Raw genomic sequence first — 20623 nt, 5'->3', positions numbered from 1 at the left:
TGGTAGTTAGATTTTTGTGGGTACATTGTGGAGTTTATTTGTAATAACTCTTTGTGTGAGGCAGTTCCTTAGACAACTTTCACATGTTTCCTAAGTTTCATTATATTTAGATCTTAATTTTTTTCCTAAGAAAAACTAGTGTGGTATTTTGTTAATGTGCCCACTTCTGATTAAAATAAGCTTAGTTTTCTATCTTAATGAATGACCCAATTGAAAGAAAGTTACTCTAAATTATTTGTAATGTTCCTAAATGTTAAAAGTATTGACAACACAAATAATAGAAAGTAAATTTTCCATTTTTGGCCTGTTATGTGCATAATGATTTCATTTGATAATACAGACAATAAAAATAACACCCCCCTCAAGTGGTTTCAGTCCCCAAAGAACAAGTAATTGGCCTGGCAAGTCAGAATGCATGTCACAGGAGAGCTCATCCCCAGTGACTTACTGTGGTCTGGTTGTATCTTAGTCAAATAATTACATTCTTTTGAATTTGGGGGGTTTTGTTTTTATTTTGTTGGTTTGCTTTTAACAAAGACACTGATATATCAAAATGTGATGTCTCTTTAATAATGACTTAAAATGACTAAAATTTTTGAAAATACTAGTAGTACAACATTGACATCAAGATTAGAGTTCTCTTTACATGACTACATGTGTAATATATCAGCTTTTCTATTTTCAGTATTTGCTGGCCGTTGGTTAATGTCATTTTGGACGGGGACTGCCAAAATCCATGAGCTCTACACAGCTGCTTGTGGTCTCTATGTTTGTTGGCTAACCATCAGGGCGGTGACAGTGCTGGTGGCATGGATGCCACAGGGACGCAGAGTGATCTTCCAGAAGGTTAAGGAGTGGTCCCTTATGGTAGGTTTTCCTAATACAGACTGATCTTGTCTGACAGGAGTAGTGAATATTTTTCCAGTAATTTCTTTTGATCTTTTCACTTTTGTTTCTTCACTGTGTTGATAGAGTCAAGAGAGTTGATTTTTTTGAATTAGAAAGAGTGTTCCTTTAAGACAGTAGTTTTCTGGTTCATTCTGAGAAATATAGTCAGATGTATTTGAGGGTTAAAAGAAAATCATGCTATTAAATGATCCGGTAAGGCCCTTGAGTAATAAGATATTCTGTAGAAATTAAAATCAATTTGTTTAAGTAGAAATTTCCTTTAATGATATTTTTTCTAAAATCTGATTGAAAAAAGATTTTTTAATACATCAAATGTTGACTTCAGGATTAAGTCAGTGTTTTTCACATAAATGGGAAATTGTGTGGTAATTTACTGATTGATCATAATGTTGGCTATGACTGGTAAATATGTTTAGGTCACTGCTTTATGCCTTTTCATTTGTATAATTAACTCTGGTTTTGTATCTGAATTTATATCTTGATTTCACTGAAAGTTTAATAGCTGTTTAATATTAATGTTGAAAGAAAAACATAGGAGATTCATTGTATATTAAGAATGGAGGGAGTTGATTGCTGTGTAATCCATAAGATGAGACACTTACCTATATTTAAAATACAGAAACTAGCTAGTACCACTTTTCATTTGATATTCTTCCATATCATGTTGCCATGTGAAGAAGTAGGTACTGCCTCAATGCACACCATTTTTAATCTCTTGCTGTTGAAATGAATGTACTTACTGAGGCTCCCTTAAGAAAAAGGGACATCAAGGCCACTTTAAAAACTGATTTCTTTGTCAGGATTTCATAGTGGCTCTTGCATGTTATCTCTTCTCTTTGTGTCTACTTTATTTTCATTTTGCCACTTTGTCCAAATTCTAGAGCTGTGTTAATAGAATAGCCCTGTGGCTAATGGCTACCATATTGCACAACACAGATACAGGACATTTCTGTCATCATAGTAAGTTCTGTTGGACTGTACTGTTTTCAGGGGAGCTAATTTGATCAACTTGGTAATTACCTTAACTGGGGTTATGCAGAGCCCTTCAACTATACCAGTCCATCTCAGGGGTCACAGGTCAGCCTGTGGGTGGACCACCACTGGATCAGGGGCCTGGGACAACCAGTAGCTTTTCATGGACAAACAAAAGCCTACTCCTGAGACTGAGATTGAGAAAAGCAGCAAAGCCACCTGATTAATATATGTAATAAAATGAATTTCCTATAATTTTGTAGCAGTAATGCATAGTAATTTCATGTTTTTGTTATAGCTTGAGTTTTTATAGTTACACATTCAGATTTCATTTAAACGTGTAACATAAAATGTAAGTTGTTTAAGGTATATATTCGTTCTGTTAGGCATCAGGTCAAAGAATAGTAAATTTCCACATGAGATAAAGAGCTTGGCTTAAAAGTCATAGAGTCTCTAATGACAAGGCTTTTCATTCCCTGATAGATAATGAAGACCGTGATAGTTGCAGTGCTGCTGGCTGGAGTCGTCCCGCTTCTTCTGGGGCTTCTGTTTGAGCTGGTTATTGTTGCCCCCCTGAGGGTTCCTTTGGATCAGACTCCTCTTTTTTACCCATGGCAGGTAAGTGTGTATCTTTTGCTCATGATATTTCTTTATGTATTTGGAATCAGAAAAATTCTTAATTGTTTAAAGTGATTTTAAGCAGTTTGTTTAGGAAGATTCCTTAATTTTTTCTATTGTAGGAACTCTTATAAAATAGATTAGATAATGCATTTTAGCTTTTGAAATATGCAGGTCATGCAACACCTTTAAAATACCTTACTTTATAGGTTTAAAATGTCACTGTAGGCTTCACCAGTGTTTAAAGATACAAACTAATGTGTTGAACTTTTCACTTTTAGTTAGGGTGAGATACCTTGCTCCTTTTGGCTTTGAGACTCGAAGTAATAACTTACCCTTTTGAAAAATTGCAGCATTTTTTCCCACAAAGTCACAGGCCTTATTAAAAAGAGCATTCTGAGGGAACCTATACAGGTGACAGCAAAGGCCTTAAAATGCTCACAGAAAAAGAAATTTAACTTTTCTGTCATACTTAGAGCCTGAAGTTAATGTCATAGACCTCAAGTTTTTAAGAGATGTTAGGAGAAAGAGCTAGGTATTGACTTCAGTCATTCAAAGGCTTTTCAGCCTTGTTTTAAAAATCTCCTTTTAGTAGATTATGATGAATTTTTCAGAAATGAAAATTGTCCTCTACTTTCCAGATGAAGAACCCCCATAAACTTCATCTAACAGCAAATATTTACTTGAATTCTTTAATGTACATCCAAACCCTGTACTGTATAACTGAGATGGAAATGAGACTAATGCAGGAACTTCTTGGGGACCTTAAAGGCTGGTGGGAAAGATGGTTACTGTGCTGTGATTGGGGCAAGCACAAGAAGCACTGCATCGTGTGGGAGAGGCATCTACCCAGCTTGGGGGCTTCAGGTGCGGTCTTCTGCAGGAGATAATGTCTAGGACAGCACGATAGAGTGCGGAGGAGTGGGTGAGAAAGGAAGAAGTGTATTCCAGGAGGGAGCGAGTGGGCAGACTTTGAAGTGAGACAGAGCATACGACATAGGGGACCTCCTCTAATCCGGTGTGCTCATAGATTAGAATCAGAGTGAAAGGGAGCAAGAAAGGGGAATCGTTAAGCATATATGACGCCTTTCTGTAGGAGCTGCATTGCAGTGTAGTCTAATAGCATCAGTGATTGAAGTAAGGCTGTTTTTCACAGAATAATGCCCGCAATAAAGGTAGAAGAATTAACAATTAATTAGGAAAGTTACTGTTTTGCAATAATTAACAAAATAATTGATTCTAAGGATTGTCAATGGATTCTGAACCTATCAGGTGAAAGTCGATGGCTCTTTAGCTACTGTGCTGCAATAGCAAGTTACCTTGCAGCTCCAGCTTACCGGCATAAAACAACCATTTATTTTGTCCACAGAATCTGTGGATCAGATATTAAGACAGGGTATATTGGCTTGTGTCTGTTTCATGTTATCTGGAGTCTCATCTGGGAAGGCTCAGTGGCTGAGTGTGATCTGACAGCCTTATTAGCTGGTATCATTTGGAGACGTCATCACTCATGTGTGAGAGTTGGTGCTGGTTATTGGTTGCACCGTATCTGGGCTATTGGCTGGAGCCCCTGGATGTACTTGAGCTTTTTTACAGCTTGGTAGCCTCAAGGCACTTGGGCTTCTTACAAACAAGGCAGACTTGCATCACTTCTTATGACCTTTTCTCAGAAGTCCTGCAGCGTTGCTCTTCACTACGTTCTGCTGGGTATGAGCAAGTCACAGTTTGGCCTGGATTTAAGGGAAGGGGATATAGACCCCTACCACTCCACGGCAGAAGGATTTGCAGTCATGTTTTGATGCCACTACAGTGCAGAAGTGGTTGTTTGCATGGTGACAAAGTGTCACCTTACAGACTACTTGCTACCTCAGAGGGAAACACAACTTTATAGGGGAGGGGTCAGGCAGATGCTACCGTAACCCAAGAGATCACTGCAGATGTGGCAAACAGATGGTATACGCCTCCTGAGGTTGTTCAGTACGCGGCACTGAAAACGAGCAAAACAGCCCCTGGGGTCCAGGAGCTAGGCCTCCTGCTGAATGTGAACAATTGACAGAACATCAGCATCACACAAGGCCACTCTGTGACCAAGATGGATCAAGACAAACTCAAGACCCCTCCATAATCATGTCTGAACGCAGGCAAAACATGAGTATTGTTCAAACCACAAAAATGCCCCAACATGCCAGTACCCTGGCTGACATGATTGGCTGCTCCTTTGTTTGCTACTACAGTTTGATTAGCCTCAGCCTGTCCCTTCTTCTGGATAAGATTTATTAAGATACCCAATTATAGATTACCTGTACTTTCTACTTAGCATCTGGAATAGAGCAAAGCCCTGCTTCCTTAAATCCTCCCCAAATCACCTCACACAAGCCAGGAAACTGTAATAAGCCTTTTCTAACACTCTTACTAAGGGCTCCAACTTCCCCATACTGTTTGTTCTCCCTCACTGCATTGAGTAGTGATGCAGCTTGTTCACTTATACCTGTGTTCCTGGTGGTCTTGACAGTGCCCAACATTGTGACCTTGGAGAATTATTTGAAATTATTCAATTTTAAGAATGCTTATATGTTATGACTCATCAGTTTTCACTTTTCAGAATATCCTGCAAAGAAACATTTACATGTGTGCAGGAGACATGAACAGGGTTCTGCTATTATATAATTTTTTACCATGTCAAAAATATTAGAAGCAACCCAGATGTCCATCAATAGAGAATGACTAAATAAAATGTGATATATCTTTGCTTTTGAATCCAGTGCCGCAGTTAAAAAGAAGGAAGTAGAGCTGTGTATTTCTTCGCTTGTTTGTATTTTTGTTTTGCTATATGTTTTGATATAGATAGCTCTCAGACGTGGTTTTTTTTTTTTTTTTTTTTTTTGCGGTACGCGAGCCTCTCACTGTTATGGCCTCTCCCATTGGGAAGCACAGGCTCCGGACGCACAGGCTCAGCGGCCATGGCTCACGGGCCCAGCCGCTCCCAGGCATGTGGGATCTTCCCGGACCGGGGCACGAACCCGTGTCCCCCGCATCAGCAGGCAGACTCTCAACCACTGCGCCACCAGGGAAGCCCTCACGTGTTTTTGAGTAGGGGAAAAACACAACTTGCAAACAGAGTGTGCAGCATGGTATCCTTAATATTCTGGATAAAATCCCAAAGTTTGAGAGAACAGCTTGCTTTTTGTCCATCCCTGACTCGAAGCTGCTTGCCTTTCCTGCGTCAAGTGACTACAGACCTATGGGAGGCTGGACTCTTTTTTAATTCTAGCAGAGGAGCTAGTGTGGTATGTCTTTTTTTGTGGGAAAGGACTGGAAAGCAGTGGATCTTGAAAGAGCTGGAACCTCAGTGATCTGTGGACCTCCTCAGGTGAACATTAACCTCACTTGGGTGCCTTCTGGACTCCCAAAGGCCAAGAGAAAGCTGAGTTGGTGGTTGAATCTTCCCTGCTTGTGAGCCTGGAAAGATAGAGAAAAAAGCAAGGAGGATTTCTCCATGTTCTTATTTGGGAATTGTTGGCTTGCTATCCCAGAGGTCTAACAGGCTAAAGATCCTGTTGCAGCCCTTTAGGATATTCTCAATCCGAGCCTCTGAACCACATTGAGCCAACAGAGAAAAATAACACATGTTTTATGTAAGGGGGGCCCAGCAGCCACAGAAAGGAAGGCCAGGCAGAGCCATCAGAACACATGCCCGGTGATGGAGAACTGCTTGCAGAGCCGTGAGCATCCAAATAGAAGAATAAAAACACAGGGGTATGTGGGCATGCACACACAATAGCAGCCATAAAACAGAGTGAAATCGTCGTGATGTTACATAGCGTGGATTTCAAACAAATTCAGTAAATGAATTAAAGATGTGGCTAGTCAGATTGGAGGCCTGGAAGACTGATGCACAGAGCAAAACTGAAGAATAGGAAATTGAGGGGAGAGGAAGAGTCTTGGAGGATACACCCAGGAGACTTAATATAGCCATAATAAGGGTTCTGCAATGCAAAAATATGAGGCAACATTGAAACAAAAATAGGAGACAGCATTGAAACAAAAATAGACATTTTTAACTAAATTGAAGAAAGAACTGATCTGTAGGTTGAAGGACCTCATCAGGTTTGGTGAAAAGAAAATTGATGAGAAAAATGCATATTTGGGCACATCTTGGTAAAATTTCTGAATTAAATCACAAGCTTCAAAAAAAAGCATACTAGCAGTGGACTTTGCAGCACTGAAACCATAAGGTAGAAGGGCATTTAGAGACCATTGAGATAAAAGGGACAAAACCCAACCTTCCTATACCTAGAAAAAACGTCATTCACCCATTCGTCTGTCAGGATGAAGAGTGATATTTGAGATTATGCAAGAATTCAGTGCATGCATCAGCCTCCCACCCTATTTGAAGATGTTTTGGAAGACCAACCAACCAAACCAGAAAATCGGAACAGAACAGTATGAGCAAAATCCATATAAAACTGATACACATATTTCCTATGGGACATACATGTATAGACATAGATCGGTGCATAAGGAAACAAACGTGGAAGGTACATACCAAATGTTAGCAGTGGTTATTGCTGGGGAGGGATCAGGATTTGGGCTGGTGGTCACAGAGGACTCCAGCCTTCTCTGGAAAGGTTTCAATTTAATGTAAGAATAGATTTAAATGTTACTTGATACTTTTAAAACATACATGTATATATATATTTTTAAGATAAACAGAACCAGTTATGAAGGACGTTGTGTGCTGTGTTCAGGGTTGTAAGCACGGAGGTCTCCTTAAATGATCTGACTTGCACTTTAAGAGATCACTTAGGCAGTGGGAGTGGTGATCCCTTTGGCTGCCTGGTGGATAGTGAGGTGGGCAGGCCAGAGGCACAGCGGGGAGCTTGGCGTGACTGGGGAGGTCCTAGTAACAGCTCAGCAGAACTGCGAGCACACCCGGCTGGAAGCGCTCTGAGCCTTCAGGAGCCCAACTGGAAAAACAGCCCAAGGATGGTTTGATGAAATAAAGTCAGGGCACTGTTTTATTTACTTGCTTGTTCAGATCTCCATTAAACACTTTTCTTAGTTCTCTTGGGAAAATAATGTAGTTGTGTTTTTTTTTTTTTTTTTGGAAAGACACAAGAATGAGTTTTGATAGAAACATTGAACTTGAGCTGTTGGGGAAAGAATTCCCTGGATTTTCCAGCGTATTTATTCTTCTGTGAAATCGTTACTAATCCAACAGAGTTTTTGTTTTGAAGTTAATAATGCAAGAAATAGCCTCTGTGCTGGGTTTATTGTTAAAAACAAACAAAAATCTGTTAAATGATTTTTATTATCCTAGGATTGGGCACTTGGAGTCCTGCATGCCAAAATCATTGCAGCTATAACATTGATGGGTCCTCAGTGGTGGCTGAAAACTGTAATTGAGCAGGTAAGCAAGTTCGGCTTATGGGACTCTTATTTTCCACGTTCCCACTTTTCTAAGTTTTATACATTTTCTTTAATGAGCATATATAACTTTTTTTTTTTCTTTAAGGAGAAAGGCAGTTTACTCTTACACCATGAATTTTCATCAGCTACTCTTAACACTTCCCTTATCTGAAAGTTAACCAGTAGCTTAAAGTGCCTAGAACCCTGACTAAAAAGTAAAGGCAAAATTTAGCATATGTGCTTTTTTTTAGAGCAGGAGTTCTGATGAAGGCTTGGTAGTCAGTTTTGTAAGCCTGTAGTAAGGAAAAGAGGTTATTGTTCAAGGCAATAAATAAAGAAAATGGCAGGAAAAAAATAGATTTAAAAAAGCAGAGCTCTTTGGGAATATTTTAGCTATGTAACACCTAAGACAGTTTTGTGTTATGGAGCTGTCATATAATGTGGTCATTGAGGTGAGCACCTTGAAAAAAATAGATGGTACTTCTGTACTTTGGTAATAAGGCTAGGAAGTAGGATAATTCATTTTAGGAAGATTTCTTCCAAAGTAACCAACATAGTAGATTTTGGTACTTATTTCTTTTAAGTTTTAGTTACCTAAAGAATGGACTTATGGACAACCCTCTTGTCCTTAGGGCAGCATCAACTTAATAAGGTGTTACAGTTTTGTAGCACTGAAGGTATACCTCCTTTTGATGTATAGGAAATACAGTAGTTCTCAGCCCAGTATGCACAAGAAACTCACCCAACAATTTCTGTACTTGGAGATTTGTGAGGGTGGGGAGAGCCAGGGAATTGGTGTGTGTTTGCATGCATCTCTCAAGTGCGGGCTGATTCTGAAGTGAGATGGATTGCGGGCTGCGTGGCAGCATGTCCATTCACGATAGGAGTACAGACCAGTCCACTCTAGCGTTTCCAGATGAGACTCTGACCCTTGTGGAGAATAAGCATGAAGTTACACCTGGGGGCTGTGAAACACTGTTGATCTCTATAATATTTTGCTCTCTGATGCATTCTTTCTCATACATGTGTCTAAGTTTAAGTAAAATGATTGAGAAACACCGGGATGCCTTGCTGCATTAATTTAAATGCATTTGGGTTAAAAGGATTTTGGTGGGCCAGAGGGGACCTGTGGAGCAGTAAGCCTGTTGTCATTCACCTTGAAATGCTCTGGCCCACTTCCGAGGGACCTGGGGATTGGAGTTGCACCACACTGTGTGACTATGGGCCAGGAGAGGTTGAAGTGCTGGGGGAAAAACACAAACAACGCTCTGCTGTTTCGTCCCTTTCTGTATACCATCTTTATTTTCCATTATTCCCAAGATTTCCCCACTTCCATCCATTCTTTCCTCTGCAATACTATCCCGTAGAACTTTCTAGATGAGATGAAATATTTTAGAAATTCTTGAATTTAAAAAAAATTCACTGTAGAATTCTTTCATACTAAATTGTTCCATAAAATACCTTCGATTTGTTGAAATTTAATTTATACAGGCTTTTTAGAAACATGCTTCCTGTTTATAATGTTTTCTTATATTCAGATAAAATGAATGCAATCTTGAGTAGTAACACAGGTCACTCTTAAACAATTTATGTATGAAGTTACTTCAAGTTGTGTAGTCTTCAACTAATATTATTGGATGCCATCTGGTATCGTATAGCACAAGGCTAGTGTAATTATTATTCTAGATTATCATCTTATTATTTTATCTCTTAGCAGAGTTAACTGCAAAGTGTAAGGAAGTAAATGCATTTCTTTAAAAACTTATGGATACCATACTTATGTTTGTGTTCCAGAATTTGCCTTGACTTCTGAAAAAATAACAAGTTTGAATCTTTTGGGCTGGTAGATCCAGCTCCCTGTGCTTGAATTCAGCAGATTGCTCTGTTAACCTGGAGGAATTTGTCTTGTATCCTTATTCTCATTTTTTACCTCTATGTTTCAGGTTTACGCAAATGGCATCCGGAACATTGACCTTCAGTATATCATTCGGAAACTGGCAGCGCCAGTGATCTCTGTGCTCTTGCTTTCCCTGTGTGTACCTTATGTCATCGCGTCCGGCGTCGTTCCTTTACTTGGTGGGTAATGCTGGCTGAGGGCTTCAGAGAGCACCTTTATTCACATCATTACATTCTTGTCACTTATGGTATCAAAGGTTGCCTGGCTCCAAATGCTTTATTGTAAATATAAATCCAGCTAAAACAGTGATTTTAAAAGACTGTTTTTCTTAGATTTCACTAGTTAGGGCAAGATGAGGATCATAAAACGCTTTGGTACAGTTTTTTTCCCTAGGCAGGTGAGAAAGTATTGACATTTAAAAAAATATCCTTTAGCGTAAAAGAAAAACCAAAGAGGAGAAGCTAATTTGTGACACTTTAACATCTAGATATTATCAGCTATGTACTGAAGAATCCTCACATGACCTTAAAGCCAGCAATGTGTTCAGAATTATAAGCACAAAGCTTTCCCCTCCAAATCTTTTGCTTCTATTGAATTCCCTCTGTCAGTTACTAGCATTATCATCCAACAAGGTGTATAAGTCAGAAACCTTGAAGGTCATCCGTGTCACCTGAGGCTCTCTGCTCTTCATACTCAGCTGGGTTCCAAGTGCCTCTGATCTGACCTCTGGAACCCATTCTCTCATCTTTGGAGCCCTTGCCTGCAGCTCACGTTGAGATGAACATCAGCTCTCACCTTAACCTCAACCTCAGCCGCCTCTCGTCTGGTTGCCTTGTTTTGAACTCTCCATCGCTAATTTATTCTCCACACTGCGGCCACGATGACCTTTCAGAAGAATAAATCTCGTTCATACCTTTTTGGTGAACATCCTTTTGTTGGTTCCTCTGTGCCTTTAGAACACAGTCCAGCTCCTCGGGATAGTTCACGAGGCTCTTCCTCTAGCTGGGGCTGGCTCCAGCTTGACGGCACTCCTTGCCTCACTCCATTTCATACAGGATGAGTTTCAGTTAAGCGCCCCTCCCCTCTTCTTAGGAAAAGGACATACTTTCATTTCACTGTCAGCCTTTATACACTTAGAGTTTTTCTTTTTTGGTTTTCCAGGTGTTACTGCGGAAATGCAAAATTTGGTCCACCGGCGGATTTATCCATTTTTACTGATGGTCGTGGTGTTGATGGGAATCTTGTCCTTCCAGGTCCGCCAGTTTAAGCGCCTTTATGAACATATTAAAAATGACAAGTAAGTGTAGACTTCATTTGTCTAGCTGCTTTTTGTTAAGATGTCTCATTTCTTAATTATTGTGTCTATTGTGATAAATCACAGGAGGGAAAAGTGCTCAGATTCTGGACGTATTTTGAGGTAGAATTGACAGGATTTGCTAACAGATTGGATGTAGAATGTGAAAAAGGGGGTTATCAGGACTTGGTTGGGTCAAGCAACTGGAAATACAGAGTTGTCATCTACGGAGATGAAAAAGACTGGGAGAAACTGGTTTGGGGAGGAAGAGTTCTTAATGTCCATTTGGAATAATTTTCAGTCTGTTTTCAAATGTTTTGGTCTGACAATATATTAAATAGTTTTAGATAAAAATAAGAAGCCTGCTTTAGGAATTAGCAGTGCCTGCCTAAGCCCTTCTTGCAGCCAAGGGCCATTGGGTTACTCTGACCATTGCTGAGAGAAGCTGTGAGGTTACTGCAGAAGCGTTGTGGCGCCCTCTGTTTTGAGGAAACTCTGCGACCTGACCTCTGAGAAATTGAGAACAGCCAAGGAAAACACCTTCTGGGGTAGCAGCCATTTGACCCTCCATGTCCTAATGGAAGGCTGAGTCCTCTTCTGCTTTAATGGCGCCTCACAGAGGAAGTAAGTTTGTAACTACCCATCCTGGTTTGCCCGGGAGAGTCCCAGTTTACACAGGCTGCCTGCGTGTCATTACTAACAGCGCCCCCTTTTACTCGTGAGTGCCGGCTTTGGGCGACAGATTATATGGTCACCTCATTTACTCTGGGGGCTCTTTAAGAGTAATATGTTTAAGAATGAAATTTAGAGAGTGTTCAGGGCTTCTCCAAAGCACTTACTGATGGTAATAAACACTAGAAGGCTTAGGCAGGCTGAGTATTAAGTTCTGTCAACCACGAAAGAATGGGGAGGGGCTTTCAGCGATGAAAGCCCTTTTCCCTCACTTCGCTTGTTTTGGCGGCACAGTCAGTCCGGCACCAGCGCAAAAGAGACACACCCTCGGGAGCTGCCTGCAGCCCAGTGCACTCTATTATCTTTCCCCACCGTTGCTTCGTGCAGAAAACCGTTGAACTCGGGCTCGACAGAGGGCGTGTCTTGTTCACCATTATACATCCACAGTGTATCTGCCACAGGGCTTGATCCCGAGGAGGTGCCAAGTGTGCGTGTGTGCGTGTGCGCTGTGGGCATGAGAGGCTGCTGGGGTAATAGAACTGGCTATGGGTTCAGAGTCTCGTTTTTCTGCCCCTGAGTTACTTTTCGGTTTGGGGCAAGTTTACCTTCCTTTTCTCTCTGTGCTTGCTATCTTGATGTGGTTTGTGATTACATGTGTGTCAGGTAGTGCCATGTGTATTATCATGTCAGATATTGCTCAGTTGTCATTGTTCAAAGAGTTTACAAATTCCTCACAAGTTGAAAAAACACCGGTTGGTTGAGGGACAGTGGGATAAGGAATGATTAACTTCGGGAAGAGAATCAAGAAGACAAAAAGAAAAGGGGTGAAACAGTGAGCTTGTGATGAAGAAGCAGTAGGGTTAGTGGAATGTTTTAAAAAGTGAAATGTTAAGCTTCTTGGCGTAAATTGCCAGAGTACCTCATGAGACCTGTTTGTCAACAGAAAAGTGATAGATGAAAGTCAGGGTGGAGGAAGTCACGGGGAAAAATAAAAGTTGCCACACGGAGCCCTCCACACATGCCAGGCCTTTGTTACCGAGGCTTTTGCCTGCTTTCTGTTTCTTACAGCAATCATAGGACTATTGTTCTCATTTTATTGAAGAGCAAACTGAGCCTCAGAGACCCCAGCTCCCTGGCAGCCCTGTCACGTGCTGGCCTCACTCTCCTCCTCTTACACAAATGTGTAAAGTCCTGCCGGGCACGTCTTGGTCTGCACTGCTGCCTCCAAGTGGGTCCCGGTGCCCGCTTGAAACCATCACCCACACCGCCCCCGCCCCCCGCAGCTTGTTGCCATCAGCATTGTCACCCACTGTTCTCCCAGGTCAGCCTCCAGGCCCTTCGCCCACGGTCACTGCAGCCCACCACTACTGCTCCCCCCAGCTCCTGCTGGCATCATGGGGACGCTGTGTCCTGGTGGAGGACCTCCAGCCCTGTCATCCCATCCACAGGCACTTCTGTCTCCGTTTCTGCAGTCCTGCTCCCTTTGCCATCACCTCTCATAGGTTAGGAGCACTTAATACTCTTTCTTGGACCATAACCTCGTACCTTCTGTCAGTCACTTGCATACAGTCATTTCTGTGCCCTCTTCCTTTGACCTCCTTGAAATCTTTGTCCTTTGATTTCTCCTTTTCTTTAGAACTAGAGCTTTTCAGGTTTTACTCTCCTCCCTACCCAGCTTTCTGATTATCATATTTCCAGTCCATTTCTTCAGATCTGTCCACTTACCTGTTTTGTAAAATATGATCCATAACAGATAAATCTCCTGAATAAGTTTCTTCTACCTTACCTACCTCTGGCCTCCAAGAGTCAGTTTATGAGGGCCCCTCACCTATGGACCAGAGCCTGTACTCCACTGCATAGCATCTGAGGCCTTCTGACATGTGCTGCTCTCATGTCTTCCCATAAATCCATACCTTTGCTATGAGATGCCTGCTTTTGTGCTGTTTGCCAGTATTCATTCTAGACTCCCTTTCTACCTACCTAACTACTGAAGGGTTTTAAGTGGGAGTGAAGTGATCTGATTTACATTTTAAAAAATGTATCACTGGCTGCTCTAAGGAAGAATGTTTTAGTAAGTAAGATCACATAAGAGAGTAACCACCCTGTTTTTAACAACCTAGGTACCTTGTGGGCCAACGCCTCGTGAACTATGAACGGAAATCTGGCAAACAAGGCACATCTCCGCCGCCTTCACAGTCATCCCAAGAATAAAGTGGTTGTCTCAACTACGTTGACCTTCCCCCGCCTTTACGTGTCCTTTTTTGTGGACTTCTCTCTGGAGATTTTCCCCAGTGATCTCTCAGCGTTGTTTTTAAGTTAAGGGTATTTGACTTGGGTTTTCAGCATTCAGCAAGCAGCAGTGCGAGGCTCTGCTGCCCTTCCTGCATCTTCTGACATCATTGCTGTCTGAGGTCTGTATATGTGTAAATAGAAGTTCCGGGATACCCTAAAACCTTGGATTAAACAGAATGTGCATTGTACATCTTTAAACAAAATGTATATTAATTTATTAAATCTAGTTGTCACTTTATTTTGGACCTGCTGTGATCTTGACAGGAAATGTGCCACAGAGCCATAGTGCAGAGGCAAGACTTCTTAATGACGTCTTTTGGAATGCAATGTCCTGGTGTTCCTAGCAGTTCTTATTAAGTGAACTGTACATTCTGTCTTGGCTGTTCAGACCTTACCAAGAACATAAAAGGAAATAAGTAGAAATCAACAGTGGAGTGTCTGTGGTAAGAAAACATGAACTTGTGCTTCACTGTCAATCGTTTTTGGAAGTTATTTTGTATAACACCAAAGCTGTTGTACATTTTCTACTGCCTGATTTTTTTTCATGTGTCTGTGTTTGTAATATTGTATAGTATCTTGTGCTAGGTGAGGAAATTATTTTTAATTTTGATAATTTAATATTCCTAGTGATCAGCATCAGGAGTTGGGTTTTGTGTTTGTTAGGGACGTGTCTATACTTAGAGAAAAGAAGAAGTCCAAAAGAAGATTTTTCCTTAGATCCTCCAGCCCCCTTTTCCCACACACAGCTGTCTTTTCGTCAGCAGTGGCCAAAGTCATGGAAGATCATAAATCTTACAGGATAACATCACCAGTGATACTGCATCTTCCTGGAATAAGGACATACTGAAATGTTTTGTCAAATGTAGATGGGATTTGTGGTCTTAGATTGACAGCGTTAGAGAAGACGGGTTAGAACCCCTGGTCCTGCTGGTTAGTGCATCATTGGGTGAGGATTAGGGGCAGTGCATTTCTCCAAAGTTTCCAGAGCTTTTTGTTTACAGAATAAAACTATAAATAAAACCAACTTGATTTTATTTGACCAGAAGGAAGCTGACTGAGCTGGCCTTTTAACATAGGAGTACAGAATGTATTTCATTGGAAACGTGCTGTAAAAATCTCAGAAAGCAGAACACTTAGAAACTTGGTTTTCCTTCATAACCAAAGCTTCAAGTTAGAAGTTTAGAGAAATAGAATGGTTGGGCATGTGATCCAGGTTTTTAATGGTGATGGTATATGGTAAGGGTAGTGTTTGTTTTTGAATGATAACTTAGTTCTCAGAGAAAATGGACAGCATAGATCTTAAGAAACCATAAAAGAATTTCCATATAGTATTAAAACCCATAGGCTTAAATCTGAGAATTTTTAAAATATGAGAGTCAGCCAAACATAAGTTACCAAAAGCAACACGTTCTGGTTGTTTTATATTTCAACAGTTTTTCCTGAAGTGGTAAGTGATTACTTTAAAACATCAGTATCAAAAAAAAAAAAAAAAAAAAAAAAAAACTCGACATAGGATTCAGTGTTACAGTTTTTCGCAGTTTGTAGTAGCCCTTTCTCATATTTGAAATAAGGCCTTTGCTAGCCCTACCTTTACTTAGAAATTTAGTCCTACTGTAAAAATTAGGAGCATTTTAAACATAATGCCACCTGTCATGGTGTATGTCTATATCAATTGTTCTCTTTGGGAGAAAAATATTATCAAATTGGGCATATAACTTGATCGTGTTAATTTAAGTTTCTTTTTTAATTTTTCAGAGAATTTGTAGATCTTGATATAAAGTTATTGGAACACACTTATCTGTTTTACCAGAAAGAGATCTAGGCAGATATCACAAAAGATTAAAAATTGTTATTCTACAAAATTTTAAGTGAATCTTATCAGATATTTTGTAAAAAAAAAAAAAAAAAACACCAAAAAACAACATATAATATACATATATATATATGTGTGTGTGTGAATATATATATATATATATATATATATATATATATATATATATGAATGGCCAAAAAGTTGCCCTCCATTTCACTGGCAGATAACTTTATCTTGTCTTACTTAAGGATTTCCCCTGGTTTTTCAGTTGTGCTTTGTCCTGTTTTTTTCAATAAGGTGAATACTTTCATAAGGAAAGCATTTGCTGGCATACTATTTACTTGGGTAGCATCAAGATTTTATTATTAACCAATAGTCTTATAAATATTTAAAACTTCTAGTTCAGAAAGTGCTAGTATTGCTGCCCTTCTTCATGTAGAATTAAAAAAATAATAATAGTGTAGTTTTGCTTCATTTTACATTGGGCTAAGACTGTCTTCAAGGAATTTAATTAGGAAAGAAGACCTTTTTGCTTTATTTTTACTATTTACAAATTGAAGACAAATCAACATTTGGGGTTAGTTTTACATGACCAGTTATCAAATGGTCATAGTATGAAGTATGCAGTTGTTCATTATTAGCAAATTCTGTTTGATTTTTAAACTATTAAGTACTAATAGTTGAGATGAACACTGAAGAAAAATGCCAATGTGAAGTTTGTGTATAGCTAGCCTTAAAAACCTCCATGTTTTTAGGTGATTTTTTTCCTGTTCTCTGGAGAAACAGTGGAGATTGGACATCTCAATTCCAGATGTAAATGAAAAGTAATTTTTATTTCAGCATTTAATATAACTGTTATTACTGTGGATTCTTGTCTTGTGTTTTTTCTTTCCCTTATTCAAGTAATAGAGAAGAACTTTTTCTCAGATGATTTGATCTTAGATGATATGTCCTTTCTGTATTGGCAAAATGCTACTATTAAAGTGTAATTCTTGAATTTAGGTTGAATTGATGACTTTTTAAAACAAAACAGTGAAGCACTGGACATTGCTACATTGTATTGCATTTGCAAACACACACACACACACACACACACACTCACTCACTCTGAAGAATGTTGCACCAGTATAAGAACACTGGCACTTTTTTAAACGTTGCAAGTGAGCTACTTACTCTCATTTTCAGGATTGAGTATTTTAAAGCTCTCTACTTACTGTGATAAGTTTTTTATATTGTAAAATTAAATGATTATGTTTAAAATACTCCTTTAGAATGTTACCTATTCAGTTGCCATCAAGAAGAAAACAAATGTCTTACTACAAAGGTATTACTGAAGCCTCACTTGTGGAGATTCTCTAACTTCCTTGTATCTACTTAATTAACGTGCCCCTCAATCAGATGTTTTCCTTTCAGTCCATTACTGCCCTGTGTCATTTTTTTAATCAATAAAACAGCCATCACGAGTAAGGGCTTCTTTCAGGTAATCCCCAACAATATCTTTGGCATTTAATACAACATAAAGATAAGACAGGATACATCTGTTTTCATTCCCATCTATTTTGTATGAGTGCCTCATTTTGTAGTCATGAAATTAATATAGTACCTTAAATGAAAATGTAATGACCATAAGGCCTAGAAATGACTGTTGTAGAAGCTCAATGAATAGAACATTTACTTAGTTGGGATGTTAGTTTTCTATTAAATACCTTAGATACCCAGACCAACTTTATGTGTATATATTCTAAAGTGCTCCCTTTTTTATGTGGTTGTTTGTTGCCTTCTGAGTTGAGAGAAAAATTGAATAAAAACGTTAGTTGTAGCCTAGTTTTTTTGGTTTATTTTTGCTTTGTTGCAAGATTGCTTCAGAATTATGAAATGTGCATTATTAGTTGGCACAGGCAGATAATCCAGATCGTTAAAAGTATAATAATTATGGAAGAAAAAACTCAAGTTACATATGATTATAGCCCCTCCGTTCTAAGTAGGAACTTGAAAGTATAGTTGCAGAAGACACACCTTCCCCCTCTCTCCCTCCACTGTGGTTACAGCCCATCCTCACTGGGAAGAGCGAAGCCCTTCTTCTTGTGCCACAGGCAGGATGCCACCCAGCTCTGCGCCTCCACTGCAAGATCTGAGTGTAAAGTTTCACCAGGTTGTCTTTTAGGTGGAGATTTGGATAGAGTAAAAGTCCACTTCACATACTGATCATATGTATCAGAGAAAAAGGAAAGGGTTGCTTGAGGTTTTTAAAGTGCCCTTTGTGAAGAGATCCTTTTGTTTCTAATTTTTGTTTCTAGGTTCAAAACTTCTTCTATGATTTTTTTTAAATCATTTATGCATTTTTATTTATTTCAAATGCAGTGGTGGTAGGTGAAATGCTATTTGATCCATAGGGCATGTGTAATCTGTGAAGTTGAACTTTATTGCAAAGGAAATTGTACAGTGAAATCTCAGAAAGTGGCCATGAATTCCCTCCTCCTACTGTGCAGTTTGCAGCCACTCTTGTTGCGAACAGAGCTAACATCACGAGTGAAATGAGGGTCTGAGGAGGTGAATTCTCCCCAGCCCCACTCTCATTTTTTTTTGGTGTCTCTTTTGTTTCCAGCACTGTACTTAGTACTGTAGTAGAATGAGGTATAGGGTCTGCCTTCAAGGAGCCCAGTTAGAATGGAAAAGAACAAAAAAATGAGCAGAAGTTTCCATTGTAGGTAGGAGTCAAATGCCACAAGGAACACAGAAAGGACTCACCTTGGGCGAGGCTGTGATGACCTGGTGGCGCTCAAGTCCTGTTTTGTGTATACAGGCACCCCTCCCACACACCCACACCACAGTTCCTCTTTCACCCTCTTGCAGTCCACTTCTGCTCAGTCCCACATGGCATACACCTGTCTGTATGTCAACAGCAGTAACCCACTTGACGTTGTCTAATCGTCATTTTGAAATTTCTTCCTTTACATATGTAACAGTGCCATGTCTTTCTGCTTCTCCATGTTTGTTCAGTAACTTTTCTTTAGGACAAGAAGCTTCATACACGAGAACCCCACTCATTCACTCCTTTCTTTGCTTAAATGGAGCAATCCCTTCTGCTAGCTGCACAAATCCAAAGGTGTGATGGAGCAGAATAGAGAGTCCAGAAATAGACCTACATGTATACAGATAGCTGCTTTTTGACAAAGGTGCAGAAGTCAAACAAATAGTGCTGGAGTAATTGGACGTCCAGATACAAGATTAAAAACTGATCCATATCTCAACAGTTGTAAAAATTAACTCATGGATTACAGTCCTAAATGTTAAAACCCCAAACTATATAACTTCTAGAAGAAGACCAAGGGGAAAATATTCAACCTTGGGTTGTAACCCCAAAAGCACAATCCATAGAAGAAAAATTTGATGAATTGGGCTTTATCAAAATTGAGACCGTCTGCTCTTTGAAATACAGTGTTTAGAGAAACAAAGACAAGCCATGGAGTGGCAGAAAATATTTACAGAACATTTCTGATAAAATGCGTTCGGAATAAAGAAGTCTCTAAACTCAGTAGTAAGAAAACCTATTTGCCCATTTTAAAAATGGGCAAAATATTTAACACACTTCACTGAAGAGGAGATATATATATATATATATATATATATATATATATATATATATATATATATATATATATATGGCAAATTACATGAGAAGATGTTCAACAGAATTAGCCATAAGTAAAATGCAAATTAAAACCACAATGAGATGCCCGTTCATACCTATGAGAATAGCTAACACTAAAAATACCATACCACATGGTGGGGAGGATGTGGAGAAACCGGAACTCGCCCCGCTGGAGGGAATGTAAAATGGTACAGCTGCTTTGGGAAATAGCTGGGCAGTTCTTAAAAGGTTAAAATCTGTTTACTTACCACTCCTAGGTCTTCACCAAAAGAAAACGTGTAAGTCCGTATGAAGACTTAAACACGTGCGTGTTCATAGTAGCTTTATTTGTACTAACCCAAAGCTGGAAACAATCCTCGTGCCCATCAACTGATGAATGGATAAATGATTATCCATATAATGAGATACTGCTCAGCAACAGAAAGCAGTTCACTATCCGTATATACAGCTTGGGCAAATCTCAAAATGATGATGCTGAGTGGAAGTAGACAAAAAGTGTACTGTGTGCTTTTCATGTATATAGAATTCTAGAAAATACAGAGTAACCTACAGCAATCTAGAAAGCAGATCATTGCAGGTAGGGGTTGGCAAGGAGGGACGTGGGGGGGATTTCACAGGCATGTGAAGAGACGGGGCGGAGAGGACGCATGTGTGTGACGGATGTGTTCACTATCTTGATGGAGTTCTGGTTTGACATGTCAGGGTGTACCAAACTGTACAGTTTAAATTTGTGCAATTTACTGAATGTTAATTACACCTCAATTTTAAAAAGTATTATGTTCATATACTGTCTTTGACCATTTCACACCTTCCTCTTCCTCAAAGTGCCACCTTCTCCGCCTTCCTGACTTTTGGCTGATGATTTTTATTCCTATTTCACTTAGAAGATAGAAGCAATCAGAACAGAACTTTTCACAAGTTCACACCCTCTGCCCCATCACCCCCTGTGTTTATTGTGCTCCAGGCAGCCTCCCCTTTTCCACAACAGGTCAAACCTCAGGGCCTTTGCATTTGCTGTTTGCCATGCCTTAATATTCTTCCTCCAAGCTCTCCCCAACCTCCTCGTTTCTATACTAAAATGTCTTTCTTAGGGAG

The 20623-nt window shown here is 39.6% G+C and overlaps 1 protein-coding gene across 3 annotated transcripts in view; it reads left to right on the top strand.

Moving 5' to 3' along the window:
- MARCHF6 (membrane associated ring-CH-type finger 6) overlaps positions 1-17700 on the top strand; it is a 76530-nt gene extending 58830 nt beyond the window's left edge. For all 3 annotated transcript variants that reach the window (XM_060009666.1, XM_060009667.1, XM_060009665.1), the window contains exons 21-26: positions 686-867; positions 2365-2499; positions 7820-7909; positions 9852-9984; positions 10967-11102; positions 13892-17700. In XM_060009666.1, coding sequence (XP_059865649.1) covers positions 686-867; positions 2365-2499; positions 7820-7909; positions 9852-9984; positions 10967-11102; positions 13892-13982 — 767 coding nt within the window. In that variant the 3' untranslated portion in view covers positions 13983-17700. The remainder of the gene's footprint in view (positions 1-685; positions 868-2364; positions 2500-7819; positions 7910-9851; positions 9985-10966; positions 11103-13891) is intronic.
- Positions 17701-20623: the final 2923 nt, after the last annotated feature.

Source organism: Delphinus delphis, chromosome 3 (assembly GCF_949987515.2).
Source record: "Delphinus delphis chromosome 3, mDelDel1.2, whole genome shotgun sequence".
NCBI lineage: Eukaryota > Metazoa > Chordata > Mammalia > Artiodactyla > Delphinidae > Delphinus > Delphinus delphis.
This window is presented reverse-complemented; position numbering and strand designations above follow the sequence as displayed.